Source organism: Bombina bombina, chromosome 2 (genome assembly GCF_027579735.1).
Source record: "Bombina bombina isolate aBomBom1 chromosome 2, aBomBom1.pri, whole genome shotgun sequence".
In the NCBI taxonomy this organism is placed as follows: Eukaryota; Metazoa; Chordata; class Amphibia; order Anura; family Bombinatoridae; genus Bombina; species Bombina bombina.
The window spans coordinates 916253253-916276390 of record NC_069500.1 but is presented as its reverse complement, the minus strand read 5'-3'; the positions used below and the strand labels follow the sequence as shown (position 1 = coordinate 916276390).

Sequence of the window (23138 nt, the reverse complement as noted above, 5' to 3'; positions counted from 1 at the left end):
TGACTGAGCAAGCATAGTTGCAGAGGTCTCAGATGGAACCAAGCAAAAAGAATGATGTCCAATCACCTCCATGCATTGAGCCACAGATAGACGAAAAGCAGACTGGAGAGACAGGCAAGAAATATGAAGTTTGGATTTTCTGACGACCGTCAGAAAAATCTTCATGGACAGGGAATCTATCGGCTAGATTACGAGTTTTTGTTGGTAATGGTGTGCGGTGCTAACGCACAGTTTTTCCTTACCGCTCACCTACAGTAACGCTGGTATTACGGGTTTTTAGAAACCCAGCGTCAGCCGCAAAAAAGTGAGCGTAGAGCAGAATTTAGCTCCACATCTCACCTCAAAACCAGCGCTGCTTACGGTAGCGGTAAGCTGGCAAAATGTGCTCATGCACCATTTCCCCATAGGAATCAATGGGGCTGATTCGACTGAAAAAAAGTCTAACACCTGCAAAAAAGCAGCGTTCAGCTCCTAACGCAGCCCCATTGATTACTATGGGGAAATAAAAGTTATGTCTACACCTAACACCCTAACATGAACCCGAGTCTAAACACCCCTAATCTTACACTTATTAACCCCTAATCTGCCACCGCCGACATCGCCGCAACCTACATTATATTATTAACCCCTAATCTGCTGGTCCGGACACCGCCGCCACCTACATTATAGTTATTAACCCCTATTCTGCCGCCCCCAATGTCATCGCAACCTACCTATAATTATTAACCCCTAATCTGCTGCCCCCAATGTCGCTGCCACTATAATAAAGTTATTAACCCCTAAACCTAAGTCTAACCCTAACCCTACCACCCCAACTTAAATATAAATTAAATACATCTAAATAAAAATACTATTATTAAATAAATTATTCATATTTAAAACGAAATACTTACCTATAAAATAAACCATAAGATAGCTACAATATAACTAATAGTTACATTGTAGCTAGCTTAGGATTTATTTTTATTTTACAGGCAACTTTGTATTTATTTTAACTAGGTACAATAGTTATTAAATAGTTATTAATTATTTAATAACTTCCTAGTTAAAATAAATACAAATATACCTGTAAAATAAAACCTGTCACAACATTCATTCAAGACACTTAAAGATGACTGCTAAAAAACCAATTAAGCCTATCAAAATGACAAAGAACACTCCTGGAAAAGAATTTGCAGTCAGCAACTTCTTTAACACACATGCTAGATCTTCACCATCATCAGATCTAGGACTCCCGGGCACTCCAGATAGGGAGCTCAGTTCATCAAGTTCCATTTCACCCTCACAGGACTTAACAACGCAAATTCCAACTTCTGTTTTGTCATCTCTTGCCTCTAAGCAAGATATTGCTGAGATAATTAGATCATGCATGAAAGAGGAAATGGCTGAACTTAAACAGGATATTCATACCCTGGGATTTTGCATTGAAGCATTGGAAGACAACTCAGATTTAATCAGAGAAGATGTTAGTGCACTCCAAGATCAATCTATCCAACACTCATCTCTTATTGACACATTAAATTACAAAATTGAAGATTTAGAGAACCGCATTCGCAGGAAAAATCGAAGGATCAGGGGAGTTCCCGAAACCGTACTTCCAAAAGATCTCCCAACTTTCCTGCCGGCCTTGTTCCAACATCTCACAGGTTCTCAGTCTGCTGATAGCATACAATGGGACAGGGCACATAGGGCGTTGAGGTCTCGGCCACCAGAGACTGCTCCACCACGCGATATAATTAAGTTTCATCAATTTAGAGAGAAAGAAGAATTGCTGAACTGCTCTAGAAAAAACAACCCGTACGCTTCAGGGGCACTGTTTTACAGTTCTACACTGATCTTTCATCACGCACGCTCCAGAGACGCCGCAAACTAGGCCCCCTTACATCACTCCTGAGACAAAAGAGGATTATGTACAGATGGGGATTTCCATTTCACCTATATGTTCTGCATGAAAATCAGAAGCTATCCTGGAGAACCATGGAAGATATCCCTAACTTTTGCAAGTCATTAGATCTGGATCCTCCTAGCTGCATAGCACAGACGTCAACACCAAACCGCATGGATATGAGACAGTCCTCCCAACCTAAAGAAAAATGGCAATGAGTTCATCCCGCTAAAAAAAATAAAAACCAAACATCACATACCTCACCTCCAAGGAAGAAGTTGGCCATGACTCATTCAGACACACACCCCAAGCAGAGGACACTCACTGAAAAATGAGAACTCTCCCTGAATTAACTCACCATCCGGGGGACTGCCCCTGGATACACCTAACTCTATCATGAACCTTGCTGTTTCTTTATCCTGACACTATGTAAAGGAGGGTAAGATAGTGGTGAATATATCTTTTTTCCTATGTGTTGTCTAGAATGGTTGCGAGTTTACCAATGATTGAAATAATGTCTTAACCAATTTAAAACTGTCTAAGGAGCTGGTTACCACTCCACATCATCCGCCCCATCAAACTAATTGTGACCTTCTTTGGTTTGCTAGTCACAATGCACTTATCGTGTGCTCCCGAATGTTTTTCGGGAAGTGTGGTCGGTCCCATGGTTTGTTTTTGTTTTTTGTATTTTACTGTTGTTTATGTTTATGTTGATGTGTTATTCACTGTTGAAACTTTATGGAGGTACACTTGTTTTCTATCCTACGATCAGAAAGGGTTTTAATTAATGCTTATGATCCACAATGCAATTAACAAATGGCCCCAAGTAATAAAGATAAACATATTTCCCTAATAACCCAAAATGTAAAAGGCTTCAATTCGCCACAGAAGAGATCAATTGCCCTTACAGACCTCCACAAGAAGAAAGGGGATATCCTCTTTCTGCAGGAAACACATTTCCAAAAACAAAAAGAACCTAAATACTTTGGCCCTTTATATACACAACACTTTCATAGCTCATCTGAAGTGAAAAAAAATGGAGTGAGCATCCTGATTAGTAAACATATTCCCTTCTCACTGCTGCGAACACATGCAGACTTGGAGGGAAGACTTCTATGTGTCTTTGGTCTTCTTTATGGAACTCCAACTACATTAATAAATATATACGCTCCCAACACTAAATAGCTACCGTTCTTCAAAAAGAGCTTCAATCAGATATTACAATTCTCAAAGGGAACAATTTTGTTGGGAGGTGACTTCAACATCCCCTTTCAACCAAATATTGATAGCACAAATCCATGTCCCAATACATCAAAAAGCACCATTAGACAATTGTGGAAAATTTTGTGGGACCAGAACCTGTACGATATATGGAGACTCTTAAACCCCTCTAAAAGGGATTATACATTATTTTCTTCCCCACACAAATCCTATAGCAGAATTGATTATTTTCTGGTGAATCAGAAAGGCCTGTCAGCTGTTTCTTCTTCCAAAATCACACATACGGTATGGTCAAACCATTCCGCAGTTATATTGCAACTCAAATGGCCTTCTGCACCAACAGGCACTTACTTATGGAAATTAGAAGACAATTTGTTAACGGCCCCTGAGTTCATAACTAAGGTAGAAAAGTTATTACCTGAATATTTTGAGTTTAATTCATTACCAAATTCAATACAATACAACTACCTCCTAGCTATTTAAATACAATACAAAATATAGCCAATACATTCATATGGGAACATAAAACACCCCACATTTAAAAAAACACCCTGTATAGAAATCGGACTAACGGGGGCCTCTGTGCTCCTAACCTCAATTATTACAGGCAAGCTGCACAACTAATTAGAATAGTGGACTGGTGCAAAAATGGGCAGAATAAAGAATGGGCAATTCTAGAACATGAGTTAGCAAACTCAAGCAGCTTGGGGAGTGTCTGTTGGCTTTCCACACAGCTTCGGCAACTAACTACGCCCATTCCCACATTGATCCAGGACACTCTCCTAATGTGGGATAAATTGACATCGACACAGGACGGAATATCGTCAATTCCGTTTCCGCTCACTCCACTTCTACATAACCCAACATTTCCAATACATTTGGACGCTTCCATAGGTAAACCATACAGTATCCACACGTACCTACCCTGTTACACTGTACAGGAAAAGGGGAAACTCCTTTCTAAATCATCTTTGTCAGAGAAAAGCATCCCCTTGTTTGTTAGATGGTTTGAGTACCTCCAGCTCTCACATTTTATCATACAAAATAAAGACAAACATAACTTACTTAGGAACTTAACTCCCTTTGAGGCTCTGTGCTGGACACAAACACCTATGAGAGGAACCCTTTCTCTAGTCTATAAAAATTTGATAGCTATACACTCTAGAAACCTCCCGGCTTACACCAAATCATGGGAGAGAGAACTTGACCTAACAGTACCTCTGAAAGATTGGAACTTGATATTTAAACAAATGGGCAAATCCCCCTACTCTATGTCTATAACCGAGACAAATATGAAAATTTTGTGCCATTGGTATTTGCATCAAAGTAGGTTAGCTAGAATATATTCCCAAGCTGACCCTAAGTGTTGGAGGGGCTGTGGTCTCTGTGGAACCTTGGCCCACATTTGGTGGGATTGTGCGATTCTCAAATCCTATTGGAAGGAGGTACATAGAGAAATAGAGAAAGCTCTAACATCAGAGATCCCATTTGATCCCCTGATCTTGCTATTTAACAAACCCCCTAAACTTAAATGCAAATATAAATTAATGTTGCTATACATTATGCTAAGTGGAGCTAAACAATTAATACCCCATTTCTGGAAACAACCACAAATTCCCACAATACAAAACTGGAAACAAAATGTATCAAGGCTCTTAGTGTTAGAGAAAAAAAAAGATAGGAAACGCAATTTCCGTAAGTGGATATGCGGTATGCTCGAGTCGCGGAAAAAAAGTGAGCGGTACACCTGTACCTGCCAGACTCGTAATACCAGTGGGCGTGGGAATGTAGAATAGACAACAACATCTGGGTATGGGATTTTGCTAGATGAAAAGATGGCTCTTGAACTAGAATGTTGTCTAGATAAGGCACCACAGCAATACCCTGGGACCTCAGCACTTCCAGAAGAGCCCCAAGAACCTTTGTAAAAATTATGGAAGCTGTAGCAAGGCCAAAAGAAAGGGCAACAAACTGGAAATGTTTGTACTGGAAGGCAAACCTTAGATACTGGTAATGATCCCTGTGAATAGCAACATTAAGATACTTATCCTTCAGATCTATGGTCGTCATGAACTGACCCTTTTGGATCAAAGGAAGAATAAAACATATGGTCTCCATCTTGAAGGGTGGAACCCTGAGGAATTGGTTGAGACACTTTTGGTCCAGAATGGGACGAAATCCTAGAGAATCCTAGAACCTGTTCCTCTAGAGGAACTGGAACAATCACTCCCAGGGATGACAGGGTCCTTTACACAGTATAAGAAGAAGTCTCTCTCTTTATCTGGTTCACAGATAACCTTGACAGGTGGAATCTGCCCTTGGGAGGACTAAATTTGAATCCTATTCTGTAACCGTGGGATACTATATCTATGGCCCAAGGATCTGGAACATCGCGTATCCAAGCCTTTTGAAAAAAAGAAAGCCTGCCCCCCACTTGATCCACTACAGGATTCTTTGCTTGCTTCCCCCTATTCCAAGGCTGACTGGACCTCCAAGAAAACTTAGATTGATCCGACTTGGAAGAGGAAGACTTCTGTCCCTTAAAGTTACGAAAGGATACTAAAATTTTAATTCTGGCAACCCTTAGGTCTATTCTTTTTCTACTGAGGTAGAAAAGAACCCTTTCCACCCGTAATCTCAAGCTTGGACTTGGATGTAACATCTGCAGAACAAGATTTTAACCACAGAGTTCTGCGAGCTAAAACAGTAAAACCAGAAATCTTAGCACCCAGCCTAAGAACTTGCATGTTGGCATTACAAATAAAGGTTTGGGTAGCTTGAGAGCCTTGATCCTCTCTTGGATCTCCTCTATAGTAGTCTCTTCTAGGATAAGATTAGATAAGTCATTGCACCAATAAGATGCTGCCCCCACAACTGTATTAATACTAGCTACAGGTTGCCACTGTAATCCCTGCTGAATGTACATCTTCCTCAAAAAACCCTCAAGCTTCTTTTCCATGGGATCCTTAAAAGAACAACTATCTTCAATAGGAATAGTAGTTCTCTTAGCCAGAGGAGAGATAGCTCCCTCTAACTTGGGCACCGTGCGCCACGAATCACGAATAGCATTAGCAACAGGAAACATCTTTTTAAAAACAGGGGACGGGGAAAAAGAAATTCCTGGTTTATCCCATTCCTGAGTTATAATATCTGCCATATGGTCTGGAACTGGAAATACTTCCACAGATGAGGGTACATCATATACCCTATTAGGTTTACTAGACCACTTTGGCTTCTCCGCAACAGATGCGTCGGATTCTTCCAAAGTAGCAAGAACCTCCTTCAAAAGAACTCTGACTCTGCAGAATTGGTCCCTACAGTATCAGAATCTGACAATTCCCCCTCAGAAGCTACTGAAGAATAATCCTCATAAGATAATTGAGACAAACTGACTAAAGCAGCCTTAGCGGAGTCAGCCTTACTAACATCAATATATTTAGATTTCCTCTTACGCTTACCAGAAACCTTTGGAAAAGCTGATAAAGCTGCAGAAACAGCAGAAGTAATCTGCACAGCGAAATCCCTAGGTAAAAAAATACCCCCAGGAGGTTGAGAGGAACCACAGGGCACATGTGAAGCTTGGGAAGCTTGGGAAGCTTAAGGCGAAAGCTGAGGTGTAGTTAGGATAACACTATCCTGAGAGACAGGAGGCTCAAGGAGAGACATCTTTTATTTAAACTTAAGCGTTTTATTTAAACATGAAGTGCAAAACTGTACAGGAGGAATTATCTTAGCCTCCAAACACAATAAGCATTTTTCAAATGAATCAACTTCAGCATTAGTGTCCATAATTGGGTATCAGTTCCTAGCAATTAACACAAATTTTAAATGCCAAATTAGGTTTATTTATATGAAGCAATAAAAGCACCTAAAACCCTCAGCTCTGCTGTGGTCTTACCCCTCCAGAAGTTGCTAACCCACTAGCACAGAAAACCGGACACACTCAGTGGCAAAATACATCTCCTTGTTACCGGAACAGTCCAAATCCACTTGCAACTGTAGAATTCCCCCTCCAGAGGAAACTGCAACCTCCATACTCGCCGCGGCAAACTCTGATCTGAACAGACAAGCCAAAGACCAGAAATGCAGAGGAGCGGTCACGTTACCGCAATTAATTTTTTTTTAAAATTAAGCCAAACAAAAACGGCGCGAAAAACCGACAGCAGCACAGCAAAAGTGATTGGGCCAAGTAAGCTGAGCTGAAACAAAAGTAGAACAAACACCTGTCAAACACTTCATACACTGTCTTTCTCTGAGCCCCAATAAAATATGATGCCTCTTTTCACATATAAGCAGGGTTGCCAGGTGTCCGGTATTTGACCGGACAGTCCGGTATTTCTGGTTACTGCCCAGTAATATAAGTCCAAAAAAACGGACAAGCCTCTAAGAGAGTCACACTGTCTGTTTAAAAAAAAAAATTCCTCCACCATTCCAGACTATTTAAGAAGCAGCGGCAGACATGATCCACTATATCGGAACATGTCTGTCCGCACATTAATAAATGGACCTGTATTACTCAACCTAACCCAGGTCTAGGCCAGCCCAGCCCATGTCCCAACCAGCAGTCTGACACCCAATCTAGCCTGCTATTAGCTCAGCTGGAGCCAGACTCTGCTCCAGACCGGACTACTATGTGGTGGGCACAGGCAGTTTGCACTGACGTCTGTCGGATGTCACGTGATCACACACTTGACGTCATGTCAGCAAGAAGACCTGCGGGCTGCTGCAGAGGCTGCAGTGCTGAATGCTGATGCTGTGTGATTCTGAGTGTGTGTTCCCTCAGTCAACAGCAATTTTTCACTTCAATGTGTGTGACTGTCTAAGATTAAATCAGACTCAGTGTTACTGTCACCTAGTTACAAGAAAATGAGGTATGTGGCATCATGTCTCTCAGTTTTGTTTGATTTAATATTACCCACACACAAAAAAAGTGTAATTATATACATAAATATTATATATATATATATAATATATATATATGATCCAATCAGCCAATAGGATTGAGTTTGCATTCTATTGGCTGATTGGATCAGCCAATAGGATGAAAGCTCAATCCTATTGGCTGATTGCAACAGCCAATAGGATTGTTTACCCTTTAATTCCTATTGGCTGATAAAACTCTATCAGCTAATCAGAATGTAAGGGATGCTATCTTTGATGACGTACCTTAAAGGGAAACTTCATTCTTCGTTGACCATCGGAAGAAGAGGATGCTCCGCGCTGGATGTCTTGAAGATGGACCCGCTCCGTGCCGGATGGATGAAGATGGAAGATGCCGGATGGATGAAGATAGAAGATCCCGGATGGATGAAGATGCCGTCTGGATGAAGACTTCTGCCCGCTTGGATGAAGACTTCTGCCGGCTTCGATGAGGATGGATGTCCGGTAGTGGATCGTCGGGGGTTAGTGTTAGGTTTTTTTAAGGGTTTATTGGGTTGGTTTTATTTTTAGCTTAGGGTTTGGGCATTAAAAGAGCTAAATGCCCCTTTAAGGGCAATGCCCATTCAAATGCCCTTTTCAGGGCAATTGTTAGCTTAGGTTTATTTCGATAGATTTTTATTTGGGGGGTTTGGTTGTGTGGGTGGTGGGTTTTACTGTTGGGGGGTTGTTTGTATTTTTTTTACAGGTAAAAGAGCTGATTTCTTTGGGGCAATGCACCACAAAAGGCCCTTTTAAGGGCCATTGGCAGTTTAGTGTAGGCTAGGGTTTTTTTTATTTTGGGGGGCTTTTTTATTTTGATAGGGCTATTAGATTAGGAGTAATTCTTTTTTATTTTTGATGATTTCGTTTTTTATTTTGTGTAATTTAGTGATTTTTTTTGTAATTTAGATAAATGTATTGTATTAATTTAGCTTATTTTATTTTATTGTAATGTTAGGTTGTAGTGTAAGGCAGGTTAGGTTTTATTTCACAGGTAACTTTGAATTTATTTTAGCTAGGTAGTAAATAGTTAATAGCTATTTACTAACTAGTCTACCTAGTTAAAATAAATACAAACTTACCTGTGAAATAAAAATAAAATGTAAGCTAGATACAATATAACTATTATTTATATTGTAGCTAGCTTAGGTTTTATTTTACAGGTAAGTATTTAGTTTTAAATAGGAATTATTTAGGTAATAATTGTAAGTTTTATTTAGATTTATTTTAATTATATTTAAGTTAGGGGGTGTTAGGATTAGGGTTACGTTAGGGTCAGTGTTAGCTTTAGGGGTTAATCGGTTTATTATAGCGGTGGTGTGAGCGGACGGCAGATTAGGGGTTAATAATATTTAAATAGTGTTTGCGATGCGGGAGGTCGGTGTTTTAGGGGTTAATAGGTTTATTATAGTGGCGACGATGTCGGGAAGCGGCGGAATAGTGGTTAATACATTTTTTCAGTGGCGGTGATGTCCGGAGCGGCATATTAGGGGTTAATAATTTTATTATAGTGTTTGCGATGTGGGAGGGCACTTTTTAACACTTTAGTTATGAGTTTTATGGTACAGCTTTGTAGCGTAAAACTTATAACTACTGACTTTAGATGGCGGTACAGATCTTGTTATTTTAGGCTGTACCGCTCACTTTTTGTCCTCACAGCAAAACTTGTAATACCGGCGCTATGGAAGTCCCATTGAAAAAGGACTTTTCTTAAAGTGCTGTACTGACGTTGCGTGATGGCCAAATAAGTGTGCGGTACAGCTATTCTGACAAGACTTGTAATAGCAGCGGTAGGGAAAAAGCATTGTTATGGGCCATAACGATGCTTTTTCACTCATAACGCCAAACTCGTAATCTAGCTGACTATTAGGTATCTAATAGTGGATGTCAAAGTGAAATTTAAATATACTTTTATCCGAAAAATCTCATGCAGTAGATATTCAGTTTTAATCCTATGTCAAATGTATGTTGATAATCAATTGTCAACGGAGTGATGTAACTTGACACAAAAATATAATTTGACACAAAAATATATATAAAAAAACACATTTAATGGCAATAAATCCAAGTTTTGAGCAATTATGGGATAGAGTTGTACATAATAGAACAACGGTTCATTTGAAAAATCCAGTGTAGATATAGATTCAAGGTGTGCTGAACACTTTTATAGATGTATAAACTTTATAATCCTAGTGGTAATATTTTAAAATGACTACTTACAAGAAGTTACCCCAATCTTATGAGGTAAGTGATGAGCTCAGGAGAGGGGCACTGTTAGACCGGCCCTTTAAGAATAGGAATGGATCTGTGGACTGCTGGTCCTTTCTTGCCAAGCTTCACAGAATTCCACTATTGTTTCTCCGGTGTTTCCTGGGGTATGGTAGACTCTCAGGTGTCCCAAATGTCTCCCAATGATGAGTATAGAAATGGAAATAAACCGCAATAGTGTTATACTGTTTAAAACAAGTATTTATTGCACATACATATATAAAAAACCTGCTTACATTTAAAAACCTCAATGTCATATGAGATAATCTTTAAGCATGTTGCAAACAAAGTAGCGTTATACACTTATGATGCTGTTATCAAGAAAGTCCTGTAATAAGAGCCCTCCTGGATTTAAATATGGTATAGAACTTTAAGAACAAAACCGGAGCACTTGTTATGTGCAGTGATTCTGAAAACTGTCTTTGTCTGATGTCTGATGTATATATATAAATACTAACACACTTTTGTATTACCTGGTTATCTGTCTGGTATTTTTGTGGCAGACACCTGGCAACCCTATATAAGCAGTGCCCCTAATGATTTAACTCCTATAGTGCCGGTACCTTCAAACCTAGAAGGGAAAGCACTTACCTGTGGATCCTGCTCTGTCAGGCAGGAGCTGTTTTCTGAGGTGTGGCAGCTTCTCCATTTCTACCAGGGACCTATAGAAAAGAAAGAACAGAGTAACCAACCCTGGCTTTCTATAATAGGGGTAGCAATAATGTTAGAAGTTTAATCAAAGACCACCTCGCCGTCTTCTTACTGCTAGTAGCCACCATTACTCTTACTAAAGAGATTGACATGGACACAGCTATACCCCAATCCTTGCTTGCAGGGAAAAGTACCCATAAAGGATTAAAAGACATCTTCAGACACCATCTTTGCCATCCTCCCGTGATCAAGGCAAAGAGAATGACTAGGGGTTATGAGTAAGGGAAGTGATACTTAACAACTCTGCTGGGTGCTCTTTGCCTCCTCCTGCTGGCCAGGAGTGAATATCCCACTAGTAATTAGACTGTTTTGTGGACGCTCCATGCCATAGGAAAGAAAAAATAATTGTTGAAATGTGTGTCTATAGTGTTTTCTTAAAGGGACATGAAAGACAAAAAAAATATTTCATGATTTAGGTAGAACATACAATTTTAAACAACTTTCTAGTTTACTTCTATTATCAAATTTGTTTCATGCTCTTGGTATCATTTGTTGAAGGACCAGCAATGCACTACTTGTTTCTAACTGAACACATGGGTAAGCCAATGACAATAGGTATATATATGCAGCCACCAATCAGCAGCTAGAACCTTGGTTCAGTGCTGCTCCTGAGCTTTCTTAGATAAACCAGTAAAGGATAACAAGACAATGAAGCAAATTAAATAATAGCTGTAAAATGAAAAGTTATTTAAAATTGTATGTTCTGTCTAAATCATGAATGTCTAATTATGACTGTACTGCCCCTTGAAGGATGAGTATACTATTGATGAAAAGTTTATTCTAAAAACAAAGTATATGTATAAACTTACCAAAAGCAAAATGTATATGAAAAGGAATGCTGCAACTAACTCTGAGTGAGTGCCTTGTACCCATGCTTGTCTGGGATTCATTGCCTGCAAACTTTGTTTTCTGAGCGAGCCATGTGAACATGCAGAGCTGGAAATGAGTTTTGCCAGTGGAATGAGAAGTCTACTCACTCCGGTTTGAGAGTGTAGTCCACCTCCTTGTTTGTATGTATGTCTAGAAAGAATGACAAAATGTTGTGATACCCTTATTGATTTCTTAGTGTGTTTGATTAGAAGCTATCATTTATGGCTGTCAGTTAGGTAAGAAGAGGCCATGACACAACACCTGAACCTATGTGCATCTGAGTGAGTGCAGGCTATCCTGCAAAGGCAGCTATTTCAAATAACAAAATAAAGCTAAATCATTTTTTGTATTCAATTTATTATACTCCAGCAGGTAAAATAGATCATTGGGAAAACTTAATTTGTGCAGTGTCCATTACTTCCTGTTACAGCCCCACAAGGGGGGCCTGGGTCTCTACAGGAAGGCATATCTAGCTTGATGTCATAAATCTTCTAGAGCAACTTGAGCTAGCTTACTGCTCAGTAAATGCTAGTGAAACAGGAAGTCAGTTTTTTGTCTATGCTCAGAAGAGGCAGAATGCAATATAAGTTCTCAGCATTTCAGCTTCCATATGTCATTATATGCAACGGTTATACTGAGGATTTCTCTGTAATCAATTCTTTGCTGGGGTCTTTTAACCCTTTAAGGACACAGCTTTCAGTTTGCTCAATTGTTTTATGACGGAATTTTTCCGTCATATGTCCTTAAGAGGTTAACACATTATACTTCTTTTTATGTTTACTTTGATTTAACATATACTATATTTATTTTACTAAAGGAGGACTGTTTAATATCCCTTAAGGACCCCAAGCATAACTATAATGGTATGTCTTTTTTTTAAAATATAGTAATAGAAGGATGACTCCTCAAAGGTTGTAGTCCAAAATACTTTTAATAGGTACAGGTTCAGACAACAAAATCACAACGTTTCGGGGTCAATACCCCTTAGTCATTTTTTTTATGTCTTTTTTTTTTAACACTGTACAATCTTTTGAATTGTCCATACTCTATTTTGTATATGATTCATAACACAAAAACAGATAGTTTATGAGTTGATATTGAAGTTTGTATGTTTCGTGTATATGTTTACAGAATGACATCCTCATTGACAGAGCATGTGAGGATCTGCTTTCTGGGACAAAGAATCAGGCAATATCTCTATGCTGTGACCAATTTAATGCAAAGAGAGAAGAATGCTTCAGAAGTATACAGCATGGTCCTCCAGTAACTATACCTAATATATATACAGTTATTCCTTTTGCAAGCCAGTGTATGGAATATATATCTGATCAACACATGTTTTTGAAAACGTAAGTCTTCCTAGCAAGTACATTAAACAAGTATACTATACTATAAAAACATTTTCTTTTTTTTTATTTGCAAAATAATGCCAGTTTAATATTTGAGATATTTGCTGATAAACAAAGGGGCACCACATAATGTAATCTTGTAAAGTTTAAATATGTGAAATTCAAAGAAGAAAAGGACTCACATTTCATGTGGGAGGGTAATCCCTACATTACAATACTATTACCCTTACCAGTTTAGTAATTAACCCCTTCACTACCGGGAGTTTCAGAAGTGTTGTGCACAGTTACAATTATCGGCCTTTTAATTATCAGAAAGCAATGGCAAAGTCGTGTATGTCTGCTAATTTTGTAATTATTTTAACTAGGTAGCTATTATAAATTGGTAAGGGAACCAAAAAAGAAAAGGGTTTTACTAGCACTCATTCCTAATTAGTAGTTATTTAAAAAAAAATTATTAATTTTTATTGAATTCGTGTTAAAACAAGGACTTATATTATATATATTTCATATTGTTTATTGTGATATGTAGGAGACAATGATGACGAGTGTGAATAAAATAAACAGTGCAATAGATAACATGGATGTAAAATCTCCATAACTTAGCACGGAGATATAATAAAATCGCCGATAAGTGAGGCGACATAATCACACATAAACTTTAGTAAAGATCGAATACAGCGTCTTGCTATATGTTTGTCTCTTTGTAAATATTGGATGATACAAGGTTTATAACATAAAGTTAAAGTAATTCGCTCTCTGAAATCAATTAATCATTGGTGTTGAAATTCATACAGTCAATCCAATCAGTTCACAGCCGGTTCTCACGCCTACCGTACAACAGACTTTCATTGGCTAGTAATAGGGCGTTTCACGAGAAAGGAATGGGATTGGTTGGAAAACTTACAACAAGCACTACTTAAGAGGGTGGCACCGGGGCCTCGGCTTGACATATCACATTGAAAAAGGCTGAATACTACAGCCGAAACGCGTTTGTGCTCTTAGTAAGCACACTTTAGGTGCACTATTTGTTGGTTTTAACGCTGTCCCTAGTCCCTGACACCTGAAGCCGAGGGAGCTGCTATCGGCCAGGAAACAGGGGGGCTAGGTGTTCAGTTTTATGTTTGGGTACTTTACCAAGGTGGTCCTTGTTTTAACACGAATTCAATAAAAATTAATAATTTTTTTAAAATAACTACTAATTAGGAATGAGTGCTAGTAAAACCCTTTTCTTTTTTGGTTCCCTTACCAATTTATAATTGTATGTTTAATATTAGGGTTAGCACCGGAAGTAATATTCTATTATTCCTAACTTACTATATCTAGTGCCAGTTTCTCTATCTCTTTGTTATCAACTAGGTAGCTATTAAATAGTTATTAACTATTTAATAGCTATTGTACCTAGTTAAAATAAATACAAAGTTGCCTGTAAAATAAATATAAATCCTAAAATAGCTACAATGTAACTATTAGTTATATTGTAGCTATTTTAGGGTTTATTTTATAGGTAAGTATTTAGTTTTAAATAGGAATAATTTATTTAATGATAGTAAATTTAGTTCTTTTAATTTAAATTATATTTAAGTTAGGGGGTGTTAGGGTTAGGGTTAGACTTAGGTTTAGGGGTTAATAACTTTATTATAGTAGCGGCGACGTTGGGGCGGGAGATTAGGGGTTAATAATTGTAGGTAGGTGGCGGCGATGTTAGGGAGGGCAGATTAGGGGTTAATTTAATTTATTATAGTGTTTGCGAGGCGGGAGTGTGGCAGTTTAGGGGTTAATACATTTATTATAGTGGCGGCGATGTCCGGTCAGCAGATTAGGGATTAATAAATGTAGGTAGATGGCGGCGAGGTTGGGGGGGCAGATTAGGGGGTAATAAATATAATGTAGGTGTCGACGCTGTTAGGGGCAGCAGATTAGGAGTTCATAGGGATAATGTAGGTGGCGGCGATGTCTGGTCGGAAGATTAGGGGTTAAAAAAATGTATTATAGGTTTTGCGATGTGGGGGGGCCTTGGTTTAGGGGTTCATAGGTAGTTTATGGGTGTTAGTGTACTTTATAGCACTGTTGTTAAGAGCTTTATGTTCCCGCTTTAGCCCATAAAGCTCTTAACTACTGACTTTTTTTTGCGGTTGGAGTCTTGGCGGTAGAGGGTCTACCGCTCACTTCTTCCAAGACTCGTAATACCAGTGTTAAGCAAATCCCATAGAAAAGATAGGATACGCAATTGACATAAGGGGATTTGCGGTAGCCTCGAGTGGCAAAAAAAAGTGAGCTGTAGACCCTTTCCTGCCTGACTCGTAATACCAGCGTTAGATAAAAAGCAGCGTTAGGACCCCTTAACGCTGCTTTTTAAGGCTAACGCAGAACTCGTAATCTAGGCGTAAGGCTCTCTTTAAACAGAGTTATAGCAAAAAATGCTAAAAATGAATTCTTATTTTTTTAGGCAGTTTTCAAATGGACCTTACGGGTGGAGAAAAACCATTAAATTGTAGGGATGTCATCAGTTGACATACGCACAATACAAGAAAAAAAAACTTTCTAATTTAACCACTTAATGACACGGTACATACCCCTGCAAGTAAAAATGACGACAAACTTACAGGGTAAGTCAGCTGTCTTTAAGGGGTTAATGAAAATGCAAACATTGGATACAGACTAAACTGACAACCTTATTTCTAGTTCAGTATTTTGGGATAAACCTTTGGTAATTGAAAAGGCTATTGAATATACTGATCACATTTTTAATTAAAGGAGGCAAATAAACACTATCAAAACTGGCAGCTGTGGTCAATATTCATCAATGCTGAAATTGTGCAGAGTTGTCACAATATGGCCTAGATCAGGGATGGCCAAATGGCAGCCCAAGGGCCTCATTAAGGAAACAAATACCGGCCAAGCTCATAAGCATAAATTTGCATACATAATTATGCTGTATAGATCAGTAACTAAAGCTGCTAACACTGATTTTAAATTATTATTTGTTTATAATTAGATTCCAATACCCTTAGAAGAACTCTGACCATGATAGCATTTTTATTTCTATATTTAATCTTGACCTGAACCTAAAAAATACCAGCCATAGTAAAATACCGGCTGGATGGCAAACCTAAGCCTCTTTCGACCCTCTGCACTAGTGTCTGCGGCCCCAGGGAAAAAGCAGAACTAAGAATGTATTTTTTGGAGTGGCCAAAACTCAAAAGAGCCCTATAAAGGGGAAGAGATAAGATGAGGGTACCCTGTAGCCTTACCTAAATTCCCTGTGCCACTGAAAATTTTTAGGAAGTAAAATATTTTTTGTGTTTTATAATCAGCTTTACATGTGACCCTTAAGGCTTCAGAAATCTTGACCTGCGGCCTCCGTGTGTTAGGAAGTTGTCCATCCCTGGTGTAGATTACAAGTGGAGCACTATTGATAGTGCAGGGTGCGCTATCCATATTGTGGGCCCATGCTCAGTATAGGGCACAATATGGTATTACAAGTCCTTCGTAAAACAGAAAAATCAGAGAATTTTTAGCAAGCCCTATACTTTCAATAGGAATCGCAGCTGGATTAGACATCTCACAAATTATGGGCTAGATTATGAGTGGAATACAATTTAGTACTCCAAAAGAGATTAGTTGAGCACATGCGCTAGTTGCCACTAACTAGGCTACCAAAACTTCCCTCCACTAAAGGAGGATAGACTTCCTCTATAGTCAGTAAGAATTAAAAACAATGCAATACAGTTGTGGTGCGCTCCTACCAATAGGTGCTTACGTGGAAACAATGGGCATAAAAGAAAAAAAGTACTTTATATATGTTGAGTTTAATTTATTAGATAATGAATACAATTAGCAAAATTAGCAAAAACCTTATTTAAATAATCAAGGTCTAACAGAATATTTCTCAATTTAAAATAAAATTAATGGAAAGAGAGTATATATTCATATATATATATATATACAGGTAGCACTCAGTTTACGCTGGGGTTAGGTTCCAGAAGGAATGGTTGTAAATCGAAACCGTTGTAAATTGAAACCCAGTTTATAATGTAAGTCAATGGGAAGTGAGGGAGATAGGTTCCAGGCCCCTCTCAAAATTGTCATAAGTAACACCTAATACATTATTTTTAAAGCTTTGAAATGAAGACTTTAAATGCTAAACAACATTATAAACCTAATAAAATGACACAACACAGAATATATAATTAAATTAAGTTAAATGAACAAAAATATTAGCTAAACAACATTATAAACCTAATAAAATAATCACACAACACAGACTTTACTTGCATTTTTCTGCAAACAGTTCTTTCTATGCATTCCAATCTGGACTGATTTATAGACAGGAAGATCTTGTTCCTTTGAAATCTGCTCGATAGCTCAGGTCTGGTTAAACTGATCAATTTCAGCTTGCTTGGCTTTGCTGCAACACAAGCGTACAGCTCCACTTACTGGCTATTTTAATAAATGCACTGCTTCTCAATGATTTTCAATAGCAGTCACATGACTGGAAAAAAAAGTTGTTATTCTGAAATGGTGTAAATTGAACCGTTGTAAAACGAGGGCCACCTGTATATATATATATATATATATATATATATATATATATATATATATATATATATATATATATATATATATATATATATATATATATATATATATATATACATATATATATACATACAGTATATATGTATATATTTATATATTTATAGTGAAGAGTCAGATAATATGCCTAGAAGAAAATGTTCTTCAAACACACAACTGAGTTCAAAGGAACATTTAAAACATAATTTATTTGAGAGTTGATTTTAAAAGTCTTTTTCCTCCAATTGAGTGTATAGTATCTAACAGTTGATAAAAAACTCCTTTTTTGTCCTTAAAGGGACATTAAACACTTTGAGATGGTAATATAAAATGATAAATTGTATATAATAAAACAACTCTGCAATATACTTTCATTATTTATTTTGTCCTCTTTGCCTGTAATTCCATTCTGAAATTGTAAGCTTTTCAGTTCCTGTTAGAAATGGAAGTGCAGAACACTGTTAAATCCAGCACAACCATTGGCTGCACACTCTAGTGACCTATTTATAACTGTCCCTAATTGGCCACAGCAGAGAAGGTAACACAAGTTACAACATGGCAGCTCCCAGTGTTTTATAGACACTAAAACTTTACACTTATTTTGTCACTTTTTAAACAACTAATGAAACTTTAAAAAATACATCTACATGTTAGTCATGGACTAATCTTTTCTTTGAATGCATCATTCTATCTAGCATATATTTAGTGTTTAATGTCCCTTTAAGAGTTTTTCCTAACTTATATTAGGTAAATCTCTTGCAGTCTCTAAAGCAGAATATAAGGTAATTGTGTGTAGCACAGGGTTCCTATATTAGATCCACAAGAGAGGATTTTGGAGGGTGCTTAGTACTGGTCTTTTTTTTAAATTCAGTTATAATATTAAACTTCCGTGAGTGACGGAAATATACATACATCAAAAATAAACACACAATATTAAAAACGGCACAGATTAGACCTGTGTGAGACTGCAATACATAAGCAATGTACAAAATATAGGAATAAAAACAGAAAGACCCACAATACAGTAGTAAGAAAACTCTAGCCTCATATAAGGCAGAGACACAGTCCCAGTCCTAGAAAATCTATGCCACAGTTATGTAATATATTAGGACAGAGAGCTCCATTAAACATATAAAGCTAGTTATAAACAGTATGTAGAACAAATTTCACACATACAAGCAGCTCACATCAGGCAGCGGTCGTCTGATGTGCATTTCGCCGTAGCTTTTTCAAAGGCAAACATGATTCAAATAAATCCTACCCTAATAAAGAGTATAGCAACCAATCAGTATGAGGATGTGACACCCCCACCCCATTTCAACCTATCCGATATTCGATGAACCTGATTGGTTCGCCCGGTCAAGAGATTGATTTTCTGGATATTAAAATAAAAAAGAGATAGGACCGGACTCCTGAAGACAGACCTATTTAGAAAACCTAAATAATTTATTAGCTGTCACTTATGGCCCACAAAAAAAGCCATACCAGTCGGGGAATTCTTACGACTAAGAACAAACTGCTCTGACCTGCATATCTTTTATTTGCGATCCAAAGAGTTGAAGATAAGACTCAAAACTAGGGGCTATACCTGTAAAGTTATCAAAAAAGCCTTTCACCGGGCTTTGCATACAAACAGAGAAAATCCACTGATACCAAAAAACAGAAGCAAGGAAAGTGACAAGAAAGTGAGATTTGTCACAACTTACAATGAGAAACACAAAGAAATTACTACTATTCTTAATAAACATTGTGACATACTCAGGACTAATGATGATCTGAAAGAGATGGTTGGGGAACGTATAGCAGTCAGTTGGAAAAGGGCACCTACTATCAGTAACAAGCTTGTGAGGAGCCATTTTGTTTGTAAACACGTAAACAAATTAATATCTGGTACCCATAGTTGTGGGTCTTGTTCCTTTTGCAAATATATGTTTAATCGGAAAGAAATACAAATTTATCCTAGAAGCATCAACAAATTTACTAATTTTGCAAATTGTAGATGAATGAATGTGATATACTGCCTACAATGTGACTGCCATAAATGTTATGTGGGGATCACTACTAGGGAGGTACGCACCCGGCTGGGTGAACACATTAATAATATCAGGAATAGCATTGAGGACAATAAAAGAGGCAAAAATTTGACATCAGTGGCTATGCATATTTTAAAACATCATAATGCTAAACCAGAGGTCAGATTGTGTGTTTTACAAGTAATCAAGGTAGGAATACGAGGTGGTAACATTGAACAAATACTATTGCTATCTGAGAGCCGTGGATTTTCTGGCTTAATTCTATGACACCTAAGGGCATGAATGAAAATGCAGGATATGGATCTTTTCTATAGAATTGAACATTTGTCTTAGTTTATTCCATGCCTATTCATAGTCATTGGGATTATTTGGTGTTTATTCTGATAATTTTATACTCCCAGTGACTACCTGGGATATACACTCAGATATGTCTTTATTCTCCTACCTCAGTGACACTACCCAGTAATATATCAATATCAAATTGTTGAGTGCATTCTGTATACCAGCACTATATATATAAGGTGTCAAGTGAAACATTGTCATATGTGTATTAAAACTTTCTACAAACTTTAGATAGAGTTGACACATTACTATATACCCTGCATACAAAATGGTGCACTACACTGTATGGTCTCTTCTGGGTCTATGCGCTTTTTTCTGGGACTACCTGTCTCATATTTTTTACCTAATTGTTATTGACTCACAGGTCAGCCTCTATATGGAACCGGCTATAATGAGATTTTTTGATATGTTGATATATACTCCATATACCCATAATTATACACTCCCATTTATGTTTTAAGGTTTGGGCTATGCAGTATTTTGCTCTGTACTAATCCTGGGCATTGATGTCAATGACATGTTTGTCAGTGTTGACATTGCACAATATTGATTTACTATATCCTCAGTTAGGCGATCTGAAATATTAGAGATATGATAACACTCAGACTCCGGTATAATACGTTATTTGTGCTGATGTGTCTGATACGGCTATATGATGATCAGTGATTCTGGTATAGATTTATACGCATTTAAGAATTGTTTATGTTGTGGAAACACACCTACGCTTTGTATCCAATAGCAAGTGATGGGCGTTCTTTTTGAGTCTGACGTTACCACTGTCATATGCATATGGCCCGTTCACATGAGGGGGTGAACCAATTGGGTTCATCGGGTTCATCGAATATCAGATTGAAATGGGGATTTGTGTCCCATCCTCACACCAATTGGTCGCTATACTCTTTATTAGGGTAGGATTTATTCGAATCATTCACCTTTGTAAAAGCTATGGTGAAATGCGTACCAGGCAACCACTACCTGATGTGAGCTGCTTGTATGTGTGAAATTTGTTCCACATACTGTTTATAACTAGTTTTATATGTTTAATGGAGCTCTCTGTTCTATTATATTACATAACTGTGGCATAGCTTTTCTGGGACTGTGTCCCCTTTTGATATGATACGTTCAACAGTTGCTTATATGTTATACAGGAAGCTTTTATATGTGTGAAAGTTGTCCACATATAATTACAACTAGCTATAGTAATTCGTACAGGGGACTCCACTGTAGTGATACTCTTTAATTAGTGATATTTGGGACTGTGTCCCAGTCTTATATGAGGCTAGAGTATTCTTACTACTGTATTGTGGGTCTTTCTGTGCCTTTTTAATATTGTATGTTTATTTTTGATGTATGTATATTTCCGTCACTCACGGAAGTTTTATATTATAACTGAATAAAAGTTAAATTTGAATCTACTTTTTTCCTACCACTCCTCATAATTGGCTCGCAAGTGAGTCTATGAGTCTCTAAAGTAGGAAACCTTTGTGTCTCTTGGGGTATTTTTTTGTTACTCCGATGGTAATATTAGCTGCTATGCATTGGCAGTGACATGACTATGTTTCATATAAAATGAGCCACTGGCAGTGTTAACTTGCATATATTATCATGGCAGTATCATTATACAACTCATTCTCATTCACTGCAAGGATTCAGGATAATAGAGCCATCTAGGGGTTAAAATTGATTACTGCAATTAGACAAAAGTTATTTTCTAATCAAGACTTGTATTTAATATGAGGTCCTGTTAATCTCTTGATGAAGTTTTAGAAATAAGATAGTATTTATAAAAAGCTCTATGTTTAATTAGTTGTGTAAATAATTAAAACATAGATATAATTTTCGGTTTTAGACGAAGTTGAGCAATGAAATGAATTTAAAAATGAATATTTGTTTTCAGAATAGGCACCCTATTTCCATTTCTCGATTCATTCTAACAGTAACATATTTTTCCTTGTATTTCCCCCTCTTTTATCATATTATTTATAGAAAGGCAAAAAGCCGTAAGAATAACATAATTTATGCTTACCTGATAAATTCCTTTCTTCTGTTGTGTGATCAGTCCACGGGTCATCATTACTTCTGGGATATTATCTGCTCCCCTACAGGAAGTGCAAGAGGATTCACCCAGCAGAGTTGCTATATAGCTCCTCCCCTCTACGTCACCTCCAGTCATTCGACCAAAGACCAACGAGAAAGGAGAAGCCAAGGGTGTAGTGGTGACTGAATTATAATTTAAAAAATATGTACCTGCCTTAAAAAACAGGGCGGGCCGTGGACTGATCACACAACAGAAGAAAGGAATTTATCAGGTAAGCATAAATTATGTTTTCTTCTGTTATGTGTGATCAGTCCACGGGTCATCATTACTTCTGGGATACCAATACCAAAGCAAAAGTACACGGATGACGGGAGGGATAGGCAGGCTCATTATACAGAAGGAACCACTGCCTGAAGAACCTTTCTCCCAAAAATAGCCTCCGAAGAAGCAAAAGTGTCAAATTTGTAAAATTTGGAAAAAGTATGAAGCGAAGACCAAGTTGCAGCCTTGCAAATCTGTTCAACAGAGGCCTCATTCTTAAAGGCCCAAGTGGAAGCCACAGCTCTAGTGGAGTGAGCTGTAATTCTTTCAGGAGGCTGCTGTCCAGCAGTCTCATAGGCTAAACGTATTATGCTACGAAGCCAAAAAGAGAGAGAGGTAGCAGAAGCTTTTTGACCTCTCCTCTGTCCAGAATAAACGACAAACAGGGAAGAAGTTTGGCGAAAATCTTTAGTTGCCTGCAAGTAGAACTTGAGGGCACGAACTACATCCAGATTGTGTAGCAGACGTTCCTTCTTTGAAGAAGGATTTGGACACAAGGAGGGAACAACAATCTCTTGATTGATATTCCTGTTAGAGACAACCTTAGGTAAGAACCCAGGTTTAGTACGCAGAACTACCTTGTCTGAGTGAAAGATCAGATAAGG

The 23138-nt window shown here is 37.7% G+C and overlaps 1 protein-coding gene across 1 annotated transcript in view; it reads left to right on the top strand.

The window, feature by feature from the left end:
* LOC128647376 (vitamin D-binding protein-like) overlaps positions 1-23138 on the top strand; it is a 151061-nt gene that overhangs the window by 76859 nt on the left and 51064 nt on the right. Inside the window, exon 4 of the mRNA XM_053700161.1 lies at positions 13007-13224. Within this exon, the coding sequence (XP_053556136.1) occupies positions 13007-13224 (218 nt within the window). The remainder of the gene's footprint in view (positions 1-13006; positions 13225-23138) is intronic.